This window comes from Meleagris gallopavo, chromosome 1 (genome assembly GCF_000146605.3).
Source record: "Meleagris gallopavo isolate NT-WF06-2002-E0010 breed Aviagen turkey brand Nicholas breeding stock chromosome 1, Turkey_5.1, whole genome shotgun sequence".
NCBI classification, from domain to species: Eukaryota; Metazoa; Chordata; class Aves; order Galliformes; family Phasianidae; genus Meleagris; species Meleagris gallopavo.
Window position 1 is genome coordinate 108,084,805 of NC_015011.2, and position 17,214 is coordinate 108,102,018.

A 17,214-nucleotide genomic window follows, 5' to 3' on the forward strand; every position below is an offset into this window, starting at 1 on the left:
AAAAGGGCTATTACTGGCACACAGACATCAAATTCTGATTTTATTATACCAATTATAATTATTGTACTATTTTTTGCACTCATAACTATGCATTTTTACCTGTAAAGGCAAACTATTTATAACTTCAGAAAGAATGAGAGGCTTTGGAATGGCATTAAATTATGTTGAAAATCCACTCTGGACTTTTTCTACAAAGGAAAAGGATAGCCACAGCTAGAACATGTTCACTTGAAGAGCAGAACTCTACTGAAACAACAAAAACCAAGTCTTAGGTACCATGGAAAGTCTCTCCCCATTTAAAACTGAGGCCTCATTTCTCCCAACCATTTTTTATTTTATTTTTTATTTTATTCAGATTGTGAGAGGCTCTTTGCATTTTCAGCTCCCAGTTGGGTTTTCAACTTTGAATGAACGAGTCAAAATGGAGAAAATAGTCTCTCTACACCTGCTAGCTCTATCAAAATCAGAAATAATTAAGGCAAAAGGTCTTTTACACAAAAGGAATTGAAAGTGATTGCGTTTGAGAGGAAAATGTAAGTATCAGCATTTTTTCCATAGGAAAAGCTGAAAATAATAGAGATGCTAAAAGCAGAATGTGATTTCCTTGTGCTTAAATCTTGACTTGACCTCCAGTTACATGGGGCAAAAGTCCTGAGTTCTTCAAAATAATAGGAATGCTGGTTTTCAGCTGTGCTGAGAAGAGCTTACAGAGGCAACTTGCAGCCTGAGTTTATTTTTGTGGTTAATTAAATGTTTGTAATACGTATACATAGTAAGTTTTGGTCTCAGTCCTCTTTCATCATTTTCAGCAACTGGAGTGTGCTTAATCATTTTGGAAATCAGGCTAAAAGCCCGAGTTTTATTTCTGACTCACAATATGTGAGTGTGTATGTGGTGCTGCTTTTGCCCACCTTCTCATGAAGCAGAGCTGGAGTTTGCAGCAAGGAGGTTGGAGCTGACAAGGGTACAAGTGCTGTGCTTCCGCACCATTGCTGCTGGTCAGCCCAACAGTGCTCTCCAGTATTTGAGGTATTTATGGCACAACAACAAGTGAGTACAGAGAACAAAAATTCATTGCATACGCATTTCTTTTAACATTTGTGAAGTTAAATGTTAAGCAATAGGATTAGTTCCAAGCCACTTAAAAGTTAGAAAGAACTGCTCCTTTTTGTCAGTCCTATTAGAAAAGAGAATATGTAAAATGAATTCTAACTTTCGTATCACTTTGTTTGATCATCTGTGCCTTGACTGTGCAGGAAAAATTCAAATGGAATCAATTACTTTTGTGGAGAGGGAAGAGATTTGATATTCTGTCTGCATTGCTGCTTCTGTCAAAATGCGAGTTTTATCACAGATACCCTGTAGCATTCACATAGGCGTGTAAACTGCACTGTGACAGAATAGATCATGTGCTGACTTCATAAGAACGTTTGTTATGGCCAGCCTTGCCTTGCAACATTACTTGTTAATTGTTGAGTCTGTGCTCTCCTGAGTTCCCTCTCTGTGCCTGATTACAGTGCTAATTACGTATGGACCATTTCCTTCCAAATACAAGCATAACTCCAGGGCTGAGGTGAAATTCTATGAGGCCTACAATTGCGCTCCTGGAAGTTGCTGAAACAAGCTCTGCATGTTAAATGTATGTCATAGCCAAGTGATTTTTAAAACCCTGCTCGTCATATGCCTTGCCCTCAGACCCTTTCCCATCTCTGTAGCCCTCCTTTGGACACTTTCTAGTAGCTTGATGGCCTTTTTGCCCCATGGTACTCCAAACTGCACCCAGTGTTTGAGGTGAGGCCACACCAGTGCCTGAGGAGGAGGTGATAAGGGGCTGTCAGAGCAGGTTTATATGGATAATTGTTGTCCTTCTCTATCCATCTCCCACTTTGGCCGGCTGACACCCTGCAATCTCAAAGCCCCATTGCTGTGGCACTATGCACAAACTGGGAGCCACAGCTTGGGCACCCGGTTCACCTGGCAGCAGCAGGAAATGTGAGCAATGCAAGCAAGTGGGCAATCCAAGGTGCCTCTGGGGACATGCTCTACATCTACAGCATCCTACAAATGTTAATTGGCATAAAGGAAAAGATTTCCTATGGTGTAACTGGAAGCAAATCAGAAACATGCAGATACAGTGGGTTTTAGAGGCTTGCTAACTTGTTTTTCATGGCAAGCATTCAGAACTGCTGGAATGTTTTGTAATGTTGGTGGCTGTTTTGCTTATCACAAGAGCAGTGGTTAGATGTGTGAGCTGCTGCCGAGCTATGCAGTAAGCTCCATCTAGCTATTGGCTCTCACAAGTATCTGCTGCCTCATGTGCAGGGGGTAAAGAGATGAGAAATGTTTGCAGAAGATGCCACAGAAGCCCTTTCTGGGATCTCACTGAGGAATGAAATACTGTTTGGCAGGTATTGCATCATGGTGCTGCAATTTTAACCATCTACAATGTTAACACCCTAGTGCTGCATGTCATGTGCACGTGAAGCTGGGCAGAGCACCTTGCTGCTGCACTGGGAATGAAATTGCAGAGAGCCTTTAGCAGGATGGAAAATATTTGGCCGTCTGTCAGAGACCTGAAGTGGAACCGTGAGACCTGCTGGGGTGTGCTAAGTTGTCCAAGAGCTTCTCCCTGCCTGCTTTTACTCTCAGAGCCAGTGCAACCTGGAAATTTGACAGCATTGTTCAGCATTTGGGGTTGATGTACCAGCTGAATACCAGATGGGCAGGTAGAGCCTGCAGCGCTGGGCACTGTGGTTGAATGGCATAAATCTGCTATGGCACACAGCGGGACTCTTTCACAGACCCAGGAAGCTGCTGGGACGTGTAACAAAAAGGGGAGTACAGCATGAGAGAAGGAAGAGGAAAGCAGGGAGCGAGCAAGGGTTAGCACCTCGCATCTCCCTTAGTGGGAACAGGAATTGTTGGGCTTTTGCTGAAGTGGCAAGGGGGAGGAATAGTTGCTCACAGACAGGGGGAGACCTACAAGTTGCTAAGAGGAGTAAGTCTGGCAGGAGGTGTTTGGCAGCCATTTCTGACAGTGATGTGCGACTGCCTGTCCGGAGCCACGAGGAATATGGAACACTGCTTATAGTTCCTGTTTCTGTCTTACAGTCCACGGAATGCACAGTGCTCTAGCTCAAACATTTCAGCATCAAATGTCTTGCTCTGTGCTTTCTTTCTCTTACATTGCAGCACTGCTTTTCTTCCTCTCCCTGTGCAAGAGCCGGAAACATCCCTTCCTGCTGTGCCCTGCCATGCCAAAGGCTGCTGAGAACATGAGCCCCCCTTACCTTGGGCTGATTTTTACATCTCTTTCTCTGTAGTAGAGCCTGCCTGCTCATTTCTTCTAGAGAGGCACTATTTGAGAGGCCGACTTCTGTAATGCTGCAAAGAAAGACCGACCCCATGTAGCCCACACTAATAGTTGTCAGCATGGAGGGGAGGTGTGGGACCTCTTGCACCCTTTAATGGGGAAGCTGGTGCCTTAAAACATGCATGTGTATGTGCAGTTTAGCTTCGTGCTGCTGCAGTAAGGCTTACTCAAATACAATTCCTTTTTGGTTCGGGCAACTGGAATTGAATAGCTTTTATTTTTTATCCCTAACTGTTGATTTTTCCCCTTCCGTTAAAGATAAAACTAGGAGGTCTTGTATGGTTTTCAAAATCAGACTGGTTGTAGGACGCAGTTATGGCTTTAGGTTTTTTGGTGTGTTTTGTTTTTCTCTTGATAGAAAGCATGTCACAGAAAGAACTTGAGCTCAAAGCTTGCAGTCCGGTAGCCCTACAAGGGTTTTTGCAGGTATGTCTAAATGAGAATATACTCACGAAAACCACATGTATCTGTGAGAAATGAAGCAAACTAGCAGAATTTGCAAATTATTATCTAACTAAATTTAGTATGCAGTTAAGACTTTTGTAATAGCATAGTTTTAGGGAAAAGTGATTGATGACGAACAACACTGTGGCACTGAGGGACCCAGAGAGAATGGCCTCAAGTTGCGCCAGGGGAGATTCAGGTTGGACGTTAGGAATTACTTCTCTTAAAGAGTGGTCAGGTGCTGGAATGGGCTGCCCAAGGAGGTGGTGGAGCACCAACCCTGGAGGTGTTCAAGAAACGTTTAGATGTTGTCTTGAGGGACATAGTTTAGTGAGAACTATTGGTGATAGGCAGATAGTTGGACTGGATGATCTTGGAAGTCTTTCCCAACCTTGGTGATTTTATGATTCTATGGTTAGTGTGCATGGTCGTGATAGGTCAGTGATTGGACTAGATGAGCTTAGTTTTCTTTTCCAGTTTTAATGGTTCTATAATTCTGTGAACAAAACTTTCAGTACTGTTTATATGGAAGTCAAAGCACCAAACTGCAGACTGAAAGGTGACAAATGGTGTTGCACGTACAGAGGAGAGTACTAAGAGATAAACACCTGCTTTGAACGACATGTTGTAGTTGAAACCATCCTAAGTTGGCTAAACTTACAAATGTTGGTCTTCCTGAAATAAAGCTAAGGTTCATAGATGCGCATCCAGCCTTTGAACTGGTGGAAACAAGAATCCTGTAGAATCAAATCCATGCTATGGAAATAATGATGTCACCACCAGTGATATTCAGTCCAAATAGAGAAGTTGCCTGGGCTTTTTCCACCCACTGAACTTAAAACACCATTGTTCCCATTTTCATGTCATGAGCAGAAACTGCTTATGAAAATATCCATTTTCTTTGTAGGTAGAGATGCCTGCAAGAAGAGATTCCTAGAGCAGTTCTTCCTTGTGGTGACTGTTCTGCAGTTTGTGCATTTCTAAGCAAACCAGGACTCATTTCAGTTATCTGATCCATTTGTTTAAATAGAGACTAAGCTAACTGAGTACAATGTTAGTAGAAATTAAATTTGGACATACTTGCTCTCTTTATTTTTTTGTATGTGAAGAGAATGAAAGGAAGTGGTTGAAATTAAATTTGGAAAATAGCCGTTTTAATCCTTCTCATCTTTTCAGCTGCAACAAGTTAGAAAAATACAATTGCACCTCCAGCAGAGGCAGAAGCAACACTCTCTGCAGCTAGGGAGGAGGTTTAATCGTGTCAGTTCCATTTCATTTAGGGCAGGAAAGGCAGGGCAGTCTGCCCCTCCACTGCAGAGATAAGTATTATCAAGAGCTGTTTTATTCCCTCCTGATTCCATCAAGTCATTGGAATGCTTTTCTTTGCTTTGTTCACATATTCTGTGGTCTTCTATCTCATAAATACGAGTTAAACAACTGGTAATCTTGGTGGGTTATTTATTTGTTATTCCTGAGCAACTTGATACAAAGCTGCTCCACTTTCAAAAGCAGGCAGAAGTGCTGGGGCTGACATCCCAGCATGGTATGGACCCTTCTGGACATTTCTTCTAGGACAGTTTGGGTAGCACAGTGCTCCACAGGTGGTATCCAGACTGCCCCTCACTGTGGCCATCTCCTGGTGTGGGGTTTGTGGGATGGAAAGATGGCCTTCTGTGGAAGTAAACACTGCTACATGATAGTTTGTACCCTACTCTCTCCTAAATCTTATCAGTAAACTCAGTTTGGTAGTAACATTAAAGAGTGGTGGAGAATGGAGGAGTCAGGAGCAGGGACTGGTTCTTCTGCTGAGGGTGTGTGCTTCTCACATGGCTTGCTTTCTATTTCTTATGTTTACAGACAGCTTTGATGCGGTGATTGTCATTGTTCTGACTGACCATTGCATTAGCTGCTACACTTTACTTTGTGTTCTTCTGCTGTGCGTAATTTCTCCAGGTAATTTGTTCAGTCAGTGCACTTATTAAGTGATCATGAATGTCAGAGCAATATGCACAGCTTATTATTATTTTGACCTTGAAGTACCATCATCTCATTAGGATGGTGAGTCAAGCAAAATCTTCCTATTCAGGGGAAATAGACTCATCAAAAATCTCTAAACATACTGAGCCAAACCTATGGACAATAGTGGAAGTTTCTATGGTTTAATGGGCTGGAGAACCAGACCAATGTAGCAAACATATTTATCACCAGATCATGGTGATGATCTTTTGCTCCTGACCTTTTCTAGAAACTGGTGCTGTCAAGATTGAAAATAATTCAAGGAATAAATTCTAATGATGGTAACTCTGCATTTTTTTTTCCCTTATTTGAGATTGTGTTTTTAATTCTAACAACTAGGAAACAAATTTTCATCTTTGTGTGTTGAATTTGGCTTAATGTTCTCTTCCATACACCTTAATTTTGGAAATTCATGACATGCAGGATTTTTTTTAATGAACTCTGAATCAGTTTTGCATTTGGCTGAAGAATGTGCAGAGAAATTAGATCTCTATTGTATTAGAAACTAAGATAATTTTCCTGTCATGCTCAGGTTTAAAAGGCTCGGTCTGTAGTAGACAATCTGTAATGCTGTGTGGGATGTGATTGAGTAGTTGACTATTATTTTACAGCGTATCTGGAGAATCCTTGGTACAGACTGTTCAAATGGATACCAGAACTCTTTTTTACACCTTATTTCCTTTCATATGCATTTCTCTGACTCACTGCTGTTGATCTAAGCTGTGTTTTCTAGCTACTTACACAGCTCTTGTTGCCAGTGGTATACCTGTGCTTCTGAAATAAATGAGTCCTGGGGGGTCACTGCTTTTCCTCACAACTCTGCCTGGACTGATGGATAGATGGTTAGTGCTCTTGGGCTTTCTAATACTATAAAGGGAGATGAGGGCAAAGATGCTTACAGTACTGATTTTCATAGCTGGTTTTAAAAGCGAAGTGCATCAGTTCATTAGAGGAAACACCAATACAAGAAAGACAGGGAGCTGTTGGAGGAGTTCCAGAGAAGGATCACTGAGATGATCAGGGGACTGGAGCACCTCCCCTATGAAGACAGGCTGAGGGAGCTGGGCTTGTTCAGCCTGGAGAAAAGAAGGCTGTGGGGTGACCTCATTGCAGCCTTTCAGTGCCTAAAGAGAGCCTACAAACAGGAGGGGAATCAACTCTTTGAAAGGGTAGATAACAGCAGGACAAGGGGAAATGGTTTGAAGTTGAGGGAGGGGAGATTTAGGCTGGATGTCAGAGGGAAGTTCTTTACTATGAGAGTGAGGTACTGGATCAGGCTGCCCAGAGAGGCTGTGGATGCCCCGTCCTTGGAGGTGTTCAAGGCCAGATTGGATGAGGCGCTGGGCAGCCTGGTCTAGTATTAAATGGGGAGGTTGGTGGCCCTGCCTGTGGTGAAGGAGCTGGAACTTGGTGATCCTTGAGGTCCCTTCCAACCCAGGCCATTCTGCAATTCTTGATTCTGTGAAACTGGAAGGCGGAAAGTGTACTGAGAGAAGTTTTCATCAGCTCCAGGTGCTGCTGTTCATGCTAGTCCCACTCACACTCACAGAGCAGGTCACGGAACAAATAGTCCTCTCTTTGAAAATAAAAGAGTTTTGGTTTATCCTTTATGTGTTTCTGATAAACAGAGTTTATAGAGCTCTGAAGAACGGTGGGGAAACTCTTGATGAGACGTGACCACCAAAGTGGTTTTTTGTACTGCTTTTGACTTGCAGCGTTACTGGCTTTTTTTCATAGGATTGCCAAGTTTTTACAGACAGCAGTGAGGCTCACAAAGCTCAGTTTGAAAAGTACAGTATTTTAAAATACAAGAGCAAATGGCAGAATTCAGTCTCATAAGGGTTTTGCTTAATTTTTCAACCAGCAAAAATATGGGGGTAGGCAAAATACTTGAAATCAGAGTGGGGGCAACAGGTTCGGAGCAAAAGATATTAATAATTAGCTTCATAAATAGAGATTAACATTGTCTGGTGGAGCAGAAGCAACTGGAAAACTGAAACAGGGCATGCTCAAAAACCTGAAGACAAAAGGTTAACAATGTCAGTACTGCTGCAGCAGCTTTGGTTGTTGTAAGCATGTTAATTCTCACTGGGTTGGACTATTAGAACCAGAAGACCAATTTCTAATTCTGTGCTCTTACTCATACATACCTTACGAACATCAAAGGATTGTATGTATGTAGCAGCAGTAAGTGAATTAAAACCTGCAGTTAAAACTGGAAATACTGTGCGCATAGAATGATTAGTGGCTTCATTTTTAGTTCAGAGCTCACAAATAAATATAAATTTCACAAAATGACAGTAATGTGCTCAGGGCTTGTGCTGCATCTGTTTCATTTTTAAGCTGATTTCTTAATGAAATGAAAGAGTTGCAGTATTGCTCTCTGCCATTCTGCTTTTTAATGGCTTTTGAGCTTGGTAGCAGATTTGAGCCACATTTAAAAGAGATGTAGATGTCTCAAAGCAGGTTAATCTTTATGACTGTGATGAATGCAGAAAGATGGCTAATAGAGAATGATGGTGTAACTGAGAACCACGTATCTCTGGTTGTGAATCTGTGTGAATGTGGAGCCTTAGCGTTCAGCTCTTGCCCTTTAGTTGAGAATGAGGTAAACATGGTGGGAGCTCAGAAGGGTATAAAGTATTTAAGAATCATAGAGTCACTCAGGTTGGAAAAAACCTTAAAGATCATTGAGTCCAACCACAACCTAACCATACTACCCTAACTCTAACAATCCTCCACTAAATCACGTGCCTGAGCACCACATCCAAATGGTTTTTAAACACATCCAGGGATGGTGACTCAACCATCCCCTTGGGGAGCCTATTCCACTACTTTTCTGTAAGTGCATTTCTGTAAAGAAGTTCTTCCTGATATCCAACCTAAGCTTACCCTGGCACAATTTGAGGCCATTTCCCCTCATCCTGTCACCAGTGAGAAGAGGCCAAGCCTGCTATTGGTGCTGTAAGCACCTTCCAGGTATTGGAAGAGAGCAATAAGGTCTTTCCCAGACAAAACAGCCCCAGTTCCTTCAGTCTCTCCTCATAGGGCATATTCTCCAAGCCCTTTACAAGCCTTGCTGCCCTTCTTTGGACCTGCTTCAGCACCTCAATGTCCTTTCTGTAGTGAGGTGCCCAAAACTGAACACAGTACTCGAGGTGAGGCCTCACCAATGCCGAGTACAGGGGCAGGATGTCTTCCCTAGTCCTGCTCACCACACTATTCCTGATACAAGTCAGGATGCCATTGGCCTTCGTGGCCACTGGGTACACTGCTGGCTCACATTCAGCCATCTGTCCATCAGTACATCAGTACACTCCCTTTCCATCAGGCAGCTTTCCAGCCACTCCTCCCAAAGCCTGTAGGGTTGCCTGGGGGTGTTGTGACCAAAATGCAGGACCCAACACTTGTCCCTATTGAAACTCATACAGTTAACCTTGGCCCATAGATCGATCCAGTCTATCCAGGTCCCTCTGTAGTGCCTTTCTCCCCTCTGGCAGATCAACTTGCTGTCATCTGCAAAGTTACTGAGGGTACACTCAATCCCCTCATCAAGATCGTTAATAAAGATGTTAAATAGAACCAGTACCAAGCCCTGGGGGACACCACTTATGACCAGTCGCTAACTGGATTTATCTCCACTGACCACAGCTCTTTGGGCCCGGCCATCCAGCCAGTGTTTCACTCAGAGGAGCACTCACCCATACGAACCATAGGCAGCCAGCTTCTCCATGAGGATGTTGTGGGGGACAATGTCAAAGGCTTTACTGAAGTCCAAGTAGACCATATCAACAGCCTTACGTTCATCCCCTAAGCGGGGCACCTTGTCATAAAATGAAATCAGGTTTGTCAGACATGATCTACCATTTGTAAACCCATGCTGACTGAGCCTAATGCCCTGGTTGACCTTTAATTGGTCCATGATGGCTCCTGAGATTATCCATTCCATAACCTTTCCGGGCACTGAGGTGAGACTGATAGGTCTGTAGCTGCCAGGATCATCCTTCTGGCCCTTTTTGAAGATGGGCATCACATCTGCCAGTTTCCAGTCTGCTGGGAGATCCCTGGTTAGTCAGGACTGCTGAAGAATTTTCTTGTTGGAGAAGATTAATATTATGGGGAGTGGTCTCTGTTAGTCAATTGATCCTGTGAGATAAGGCACTTAAAGGCATTGGAAGTATGCCACTTGCTTTGAGCTGGGTTTTACATTAGTGCTGCCCTGTGGCATGAGTGTGAGAAGTAAGACCTTTTTGAGGCTGTGAAAAGTTATCTGTGGTTCTCTTTGCGGCTGAACAGTTAGAAATAGAGGTTTTGTGGTTATGGGTCAGTGTTGTGGAGATACAAGTTGCTTTGGGAAAGGAGGGAGTAAAATTGAGAGATTTTACTAGCATGTCAGTGAACATGCTTACGTATTCGAAAGAAGTGAACCGTGCTGAGACTTGCTGTCTAAGCTGAAGCAGATGCTCAGTTCCTAAGCACTTCACTTAGCTGGTCTTCATATATGTCAATGAGATGTAGAAGTTCTGCTTTTCCTCTTTCCATCAAAATTTCTCTGTCTTCTTCCCAGCCTGTCTCTGTGATTCAGTAGCTGCTGACCATCCTTTGCCTGTCGGTATGTCCTGAATTGCATGACTGTCTTACGTGGGCAGGAGAATAAAGAAATCCTATGTTAAGGTGAACTTAATAAATACCTTAAAAAATCAAGAGCAATTAAGTGAGGGACTGGCAAAATGGACACCAGCTCTTCTTTACTTGCTCTTTACCTTTCTCGTGATCCACAAAGAGATGATGCCAGAGTGCAAGGTAGGGCACTGGAGCAAGGGTGATAGATGCTATTTCCACACACAACAAAGCTGGAGAGGGAACTTGCCATGTTGTCTCCAGCTTTCCACTGAACACATGACATGTTCTTTGGTGCCTAATATGGTAATGTCCTTAGTTTATAGGGCAAATACCAAGTGCTCCAGAGTCTGTTTGAAGCAAAGAGACTATGGAAGTGCAGCCCAATCATTTTATTTGAGGATAATACTTGAAATTTCATTTTTCTTCATGCTTTTTGTATGTGCTTTATTAATAATCCTTTTCTGCAGTGGGCTAAACTGTGACTTGGGAGGTAGTAAGCACTAGTCTGATGACTGTGAGGGATACAGTCATCAGGAAAGCTGCCTGCATGTGTCTGTGCAGAAGGCAAGTCACAATCTGAGAAATAATTACTGGGAATCAGAGGAGGTTTAGTATGGATGTTAGGAAGAATATCTTCACATCAACCATTGGAGCAGGGATCCCCATCCCTGGAAGTATTTAAAAGATGAGTGGACCTGGAACGATGGGACTTGGTAGGTCAGGTTGCTGATTGGACCTGGTGATCTTGAAGGTCATTTCCAACCCAAATGATTCTGTGAGAAGAAGGACGTGTTAGCTGAAAAGATAAATGAACCCATTGCTGATTTAGGGCACTAGACATTGAGTACTATGGTGATACTCCTGAATGGAATGGTACCTGTCAACAATGATGCAGGGTTTGGGTTTCTGGGAGATAACTACATCCTGCAGCTCTTCAATGAGGGAGGAGAGAGGAAGGAGGGCATCACTTGCTTCTTTTTAAACATGAGTTTCTGCTTCCGAGCAGCTGTTCCTGAAATAATTTATTATTGGAAGAAATATTTCTTTCATTCTTACTGGGAAAATTTAGATTATTCATCAGGAGCTTCAATATCAGCTTATTCAACTCGCTCTGCTTTCTGTGGTAGGCACAATAGTGCCTTTCCCCTCTGTAATGTACTTCAGAAGTAACTAGATTATTAATCATGCAAAGAGATTTTAATTGTGAAAAAGCTGGACACTGTGTAGCTTCAAAGGCAGTAACTCAGATGTAGAAAAGACATTAAGAGAATAAGCTTTGCCAAGTAAAACTACTGTTGAGTTTTATAAATAGCACCATAATGTAAGCAGGTGGCATTTGATTCCTCACAGCTGGAAGGTGCTTTGTTTTCAGGCATTAGGAACTTCAGCATCACCTTTGGATGCTCATCTTGTCAAATGTACTTGTTACCATCTACTGGTGGCTCCAGTCATTTGCAACACTTGCAGAGAGAAAACATAAATACTTGCAGCAAACTTTGGCAGAAATTTAGGAGTGTGCTTTTATTTTTGGGGTGAAGCACTGAATCTGTGGTTTGATAACCTGGTTGGCTTCATTGAAGATCTTCTAGTACACAGCCGATCAGAAAGGCCAGTTTTGGAATAAACTCAATCAGGTTTCTTGTTTGAAATGTTTTGTTCAGTTATGTTCACACTGGCAGGATTTGTGTTGGATTAGACTTGTCAAAGCTTCTATGACTTTATGCTGGTTCACACATTACCCAGCTTCCTGCACGAGGGATAAACGTGGCCCATGCCCAGGTTAAGTATTCTGGCTAATTCAGAAGTGGACATGTTCTGTGCCAAGACCTTTCCCAGATCAAGTTTGTACTGCTACATAGCCTAAGGATTTTTTATTATTTTACTTTTTTCCCCCTACTAACTGGTTTATGGCTTGACAAAGTGAGAAGTTATTACACTTGCTCCGGCATGGTCTTTGCATGTTTAGGAAATACCTAATTTTCCTTTCCATGCCTTAGTTTGTCAGGCTGATGCTCTTGATGACCAGCTGTGCTCTTTCTATCATGAAATCTGCTGCAGGGTGAACAACTTGCCCTGCAGATGGACTGCTGTACTGTTGTGGTAGTAGCAAACATGTAGCAAAGCCTGTGTAACACCTGCCTGCCCTCGGTCTGTGCTTGTTCAGAAGAGCTGTGTGCTGAGCTTTGAGGGCAGGCTAGGAAGGCATCAGTTCATTTGCACAGTCTTGGAGGCTCAGCATGCTGTTTTTGGGGGCAGGGAAGATGAGACTCCTGTTGCAGTTTAGGGACAGCAACCCCAGAAGGCACAGCAATTGCAGCCCAGCTTATTTACTAGTGAGGGCTTGACTGGTTTGCGTGGGTCTGCGTTCCTCCCAGTGTTGTCTGATTATATGATCTTTGTCTGAAGAGAGAACTGTGAGGTTCATCTTCAGATCTTCTTGGTGAGCTGTAAATTGCAAATGAATGTTCCTTTCTGTTTTTGGAAGTGATTTGTACCATCGATGATTTATTCTATGAAAACCTGAATGAGGCAAACTGGGAGAGCAAAGAGTTTATATGGTTGGATTACAGTTGCTGAAGTTGCATGAACTGTTTCAGCGCTCCTGCTTTGCCCTTTCTCAGGACTTGTGAATCCAAACTCAATTAGATGCTTTTCTTTCTCTTGCAGGACAGTTATTCTGAGTGACGGCCCTTGCACACGCTTCTGAGTGGTTATCATGGGCTTCATTGCCTTTCTGAAGACCCAGTTCATTGTTCACCTCCTTATTGGGTTCGTCTTTGTTGTGAGTGGACTGATCATTAACTTCATTCAACTATGCACACTAATCCTCTGGCCCATAAACAAGCAGTTTTATCGCCGAGTAAACTGTCGCCTTGCCTATTCACTTTGGAGCCGTGAGTATGCTTGAAGGAGACATGAGGTCTGGGGGTGGGGAGGGGAGTGTTTTTTGTTTCTTTTTGTTAATTGAAGAAAAAAAATATCTACAAATATACGCACACACTAAAGAGAGCTGCTACGTTGGAAGTAGACTCTTTCTGAGTAGTTCAGAGCCACTGTATTTTCTGAAATACTGGGCAAATGTATAGAAGTCAAGTCACTGAGACATACTGTCCCTCTGTTCTGTAAAAGAAGTGGGAAGTAAAGCTCCTTTACAACCCTATATACCCCTCCTTGCTGGGTAGGAAACTGCTGATCAGTAACATCTTCACCCTGCATTGGAGCCTCTGCTAAGCAGTGTGAGCAAGTGGAATTCACAGAGACTGCTTCAGGTGTTTAGAACAGGCACCATGTTGACCTCTTATTTAGGAGCTCAAGTTTTCTGTGTAGTCTGCAAAGACAGATGTCTGTCTGAAAGTATCTAGAATAGATGCCTTTATAGCTGGACTATGTGACAGCTTCAGAATTCTCTCACACCCCACGGTATCTGTCGATGACGCCCGTGTCTCTTGTGAACAGTTTCCTTCTTCTGCATCTGGGAGAGCTTTACACAGTGAGTTCAGCTGCTTCGCTTTCCTCTTTTGAGACTTTGCAAAACTTCCCCATCTTGAATGGTTTCATTTGCCATCATACAGTTTAACAGGAAATTAGATTTCTAAAATGAACATTCTGAAGGCTCCTTAGTTCAAATGTCACCTCCTATTTCAGTAGTGAATCATCTATTTTATTTCTGTTCTCCGTCTTCACCCAGTATGTGCAACCACTTACCTTAGTGCTCAGCATCCCGCTTTGGGTAAATGAATCACCTGAACAAGTACTAAATTACCACTGAACAGTCCACTGACAGGCACCCACATTTCTTAAGTCATCGGTGTGAAGTACTACCAACAAAAATTCTCCGAAGTTTGGTTGTGTTTTAAGATTATTGTCCTTTTCCTGTGCTTTTTGTCCCACCTACTCAGACTACTGTCTCAGAGGCACAGGAGAAAGGAAATTATTGTCCAAAATGATTCAGAGAAGACAGATAAATGTATTGTACCTGTTATAAATTTAATGAGTGAGAAATTAAGCTGTGAAAATGAATGTAAATGTTACATGGGATTCACAGTGCTGATGGCCTGTAGTGGAAAAGCCAGAGAATATGCACTATGGTTGTGATTTATAATAATTAAGCTGTGGAAATGTAGCAGTTCAAATGCTGTCCTTCATAACAAAATGTGTTCTATTATGAGGAAACCTTTGGCAGTGAACCTACAGTTTGGTATTATATTCTAGATGCTTCATTTTGGTCATTTTCTTGAAACTGTTTCATTTGAGACTGAGAATTTTGCAGGTAGGATCTCTCCGTAGCAGTAATGACCTTCAATAAAAGGTTCTCTGCCAGTCTGGCAGAAGAATGGTGTGTAAGGGTAGATATGCAGTGGTTGGTGTGTATGCCTATATTATAGTCCACTGAAAATGAGGCTGTATTACTATAGCTCTTCTTAAGTATATAAAGCATGGCTTCAAAAGGGAAAGGAGACAGACTCTATCTAGTGTCCACGGCAAACATTTTTGGACAAGGAAAAAGTAAAGGTAGAATAGAGAGGTGGGTTAAGCATGAAAGCTTTCTTATGGTAAGTACTAGTGAATTCAAATAATCTGGCGGAACTGTGAATCAGATATTTAAGGACAAGTCAGACCAGTGGGCTCAATCTTCTTTGTCTTCTCCTCACTGTGATAGCTGAGCTCTCTCTCTATGCCACGCACAAAGCACTTTATCCCCACTCAGTGCTACTCCAGCAGTAGGGCTAAGCCATACCCCACAGACCCCACTGGAGTGCAGCCCTGCAGATCCTATCCCCTCCTGCAAAGAGTCTTCATACCACAAACTCCAGTAAGCCTGGCCTTGCCTTTTTTTCAGCACCTCTCCATCATCTCCCCTTCCAGCTTTAACCTGGACATGGTGCAGAGATGAGGAGCAGCAAGAGTCAGCTGTCCTAAAGCACTGCTTTTCCTCATCTGTATGTAACTGTATGCTGGGGTGGATTGCCAGTGTTCAGAGAGCTACTGTTTGTAATCAGGGATGGCTCAGAAATGCATTCATCTATGGTATGGTTCAGATTACCCCTTCATTAGTGAGGATGGCATCTCCTCCTCCCTGTCCTTCCTGCCAGCACCTTCCTGGAGTAACTTGCTGCTGGAGATGTCTGTCTGACTGGGCTGAAAGTAAACACGTCACTGCATATTTAATTCATGAGGGGTAGTCTGTATTCCAAGTTTCACTGTGTCAACTCTTTTCTGATGATTTATGCTCTTGGATAGCAGTGTGTTTAGTTTAGTCCAGTTCCAAAACCAGACTCGAGTTTTAGTACTTTATGCTGCCTCTTGTTTATTTTCTTTTCTGAATTGTTTGGGAGGTCAGAAAACCACTTGCTTTGGTGTTTTGGATTCCACACCATAAGAAGGATTTTTGTTGTAGTAAAATAGTATTAGTTTTCAGTGGCAGCTGCATGGAGTATCCCAGACATTGCAAGTTGTACATTCTTTTGGTTTAGAAATACGAGCTTGCTGGAGCACTGACAGGATCGGTACACACAAAATAGCTGTAACCCACACACCAAAAGAAAAAGGAAATGAACCCACTCCTTGTTATAATTGCTTCATTTATCAGTACTCTTGTAAAGGACAATCTGTTTCCTCATACGAATTCTCTGGCTCATCAGCCCTCCTCTTTCAGTGTGAAATCTGGCAAATCTAAGCAAAGCTTCCTCCACTATTTTGGAATCCACAGTACAAGGAATGCTTTGCAGAAAATCATCCACACCTGCCTCTGCAGACTTTTACCAGATGTTGAGAAAGAAATAGTCCATTTTATTTTTGTTAAGAAAATGCAGTGAATATAGCAGTTACTAGAGTTGTTCAAAAGGGAATATTGCTTGGAGCATTACACTGTGTTTGGTACCACAACTCCATTCTCCCAAACACCAACGTGGGAGAACATGGCTCTAAGCTGAGGACATTCTGGTTGCATGTAGCAGGCAGGGAAATGGTTTTAAACTGGAAGAGGGTAGAATTAGACTACATATTAAGAAGAAATTCTTGTGGTGAGAGGAACAGGTTGCTCAGTGAGGTTGTGGATGCCCCCTCCTTGGAGGCACTCAAGGCCAGGCTGGATGGGGCTTTGAGCAGCCTGATCTCAAGGGAGGTTTGCCTGCCTATAGCAGGGGGTTGGAACCAGATGATCTTAAAGGTCCCTTCCAACCCAAACATTCTATGATTCTTGCACTGAGCCAGTGTAATCAGAACAAGAAAGCAAAAAAACATCTTTCCCAAAGGAGATAAAGCTGTAAAGAAATGATGAAAATCTCTAGTTGGTATAAAGTTTTCTTTTCACTGTTGCAATTCCAATCAGCCAGGGTTGCATTCTCTCAGTCAGCAAATTGCATACATTTGTCAGGCCTCCAAATAAGTGAGTCTTGAAAATCATACAGGAGAACAACCTGGCAGATAAGCTACAGAAGCTATGTGTCTTCAGCAGATTAGGATCATTTTCCCTTACTATTCACCTGAGTACTATGTTTGACTTCTCTCTCATGCAAAATTAAACTTACTCTTATTTGGCAGCAAAGACAGAATAGTGTGAATTGTGATCCCACTAATCAGAAGCCCTTATGCAGGAAGGCATTTTGTTCCATTTTGCAAAACCAAGGCTTCCTGGCCGAAGGTTGAAATGTGATGTGTCAGAATCTGATACAGAGAACTGAAAGGACTAGTTTTAATTCTGCATATTTGTAATAGTAGCATCAGAAGAGCTGGAATTTTTAACGGCCATAGTTGTG

The 17,214-nt window shown here is 42.6% G+C and overlaps 1 protein-coding gene across 1 annotated transcript in view; it reads left to right on the forward strand.

The window, feature by feature from the left end:
• The first annotated feature begins 1,497 nt into the window (after positions 1-1,497).
• AGPAT3 (1-acylglycerol-3-phosphate O-acyltransferase 3) overlaps positions 1,498-17,214 on the forward strand; it is a 29,157-nt gene continuing 13,440 nt past the window's right edge. The window contains exons 1-2 of the mRNA XM_010724191.3: positions 1,498-1,639; positions 13,124-13,350. Coding sequence (XP_010722493.1) covers positions 13,173-13,350 — 178 coding nt within the window. The 5' untranslated portion in view covers positions 1,498-1,639; positions 13,124-13,172. The remainder of the gene's footprint in view (positions 1,640-13,123; positions 13,351-17,214) is intronic.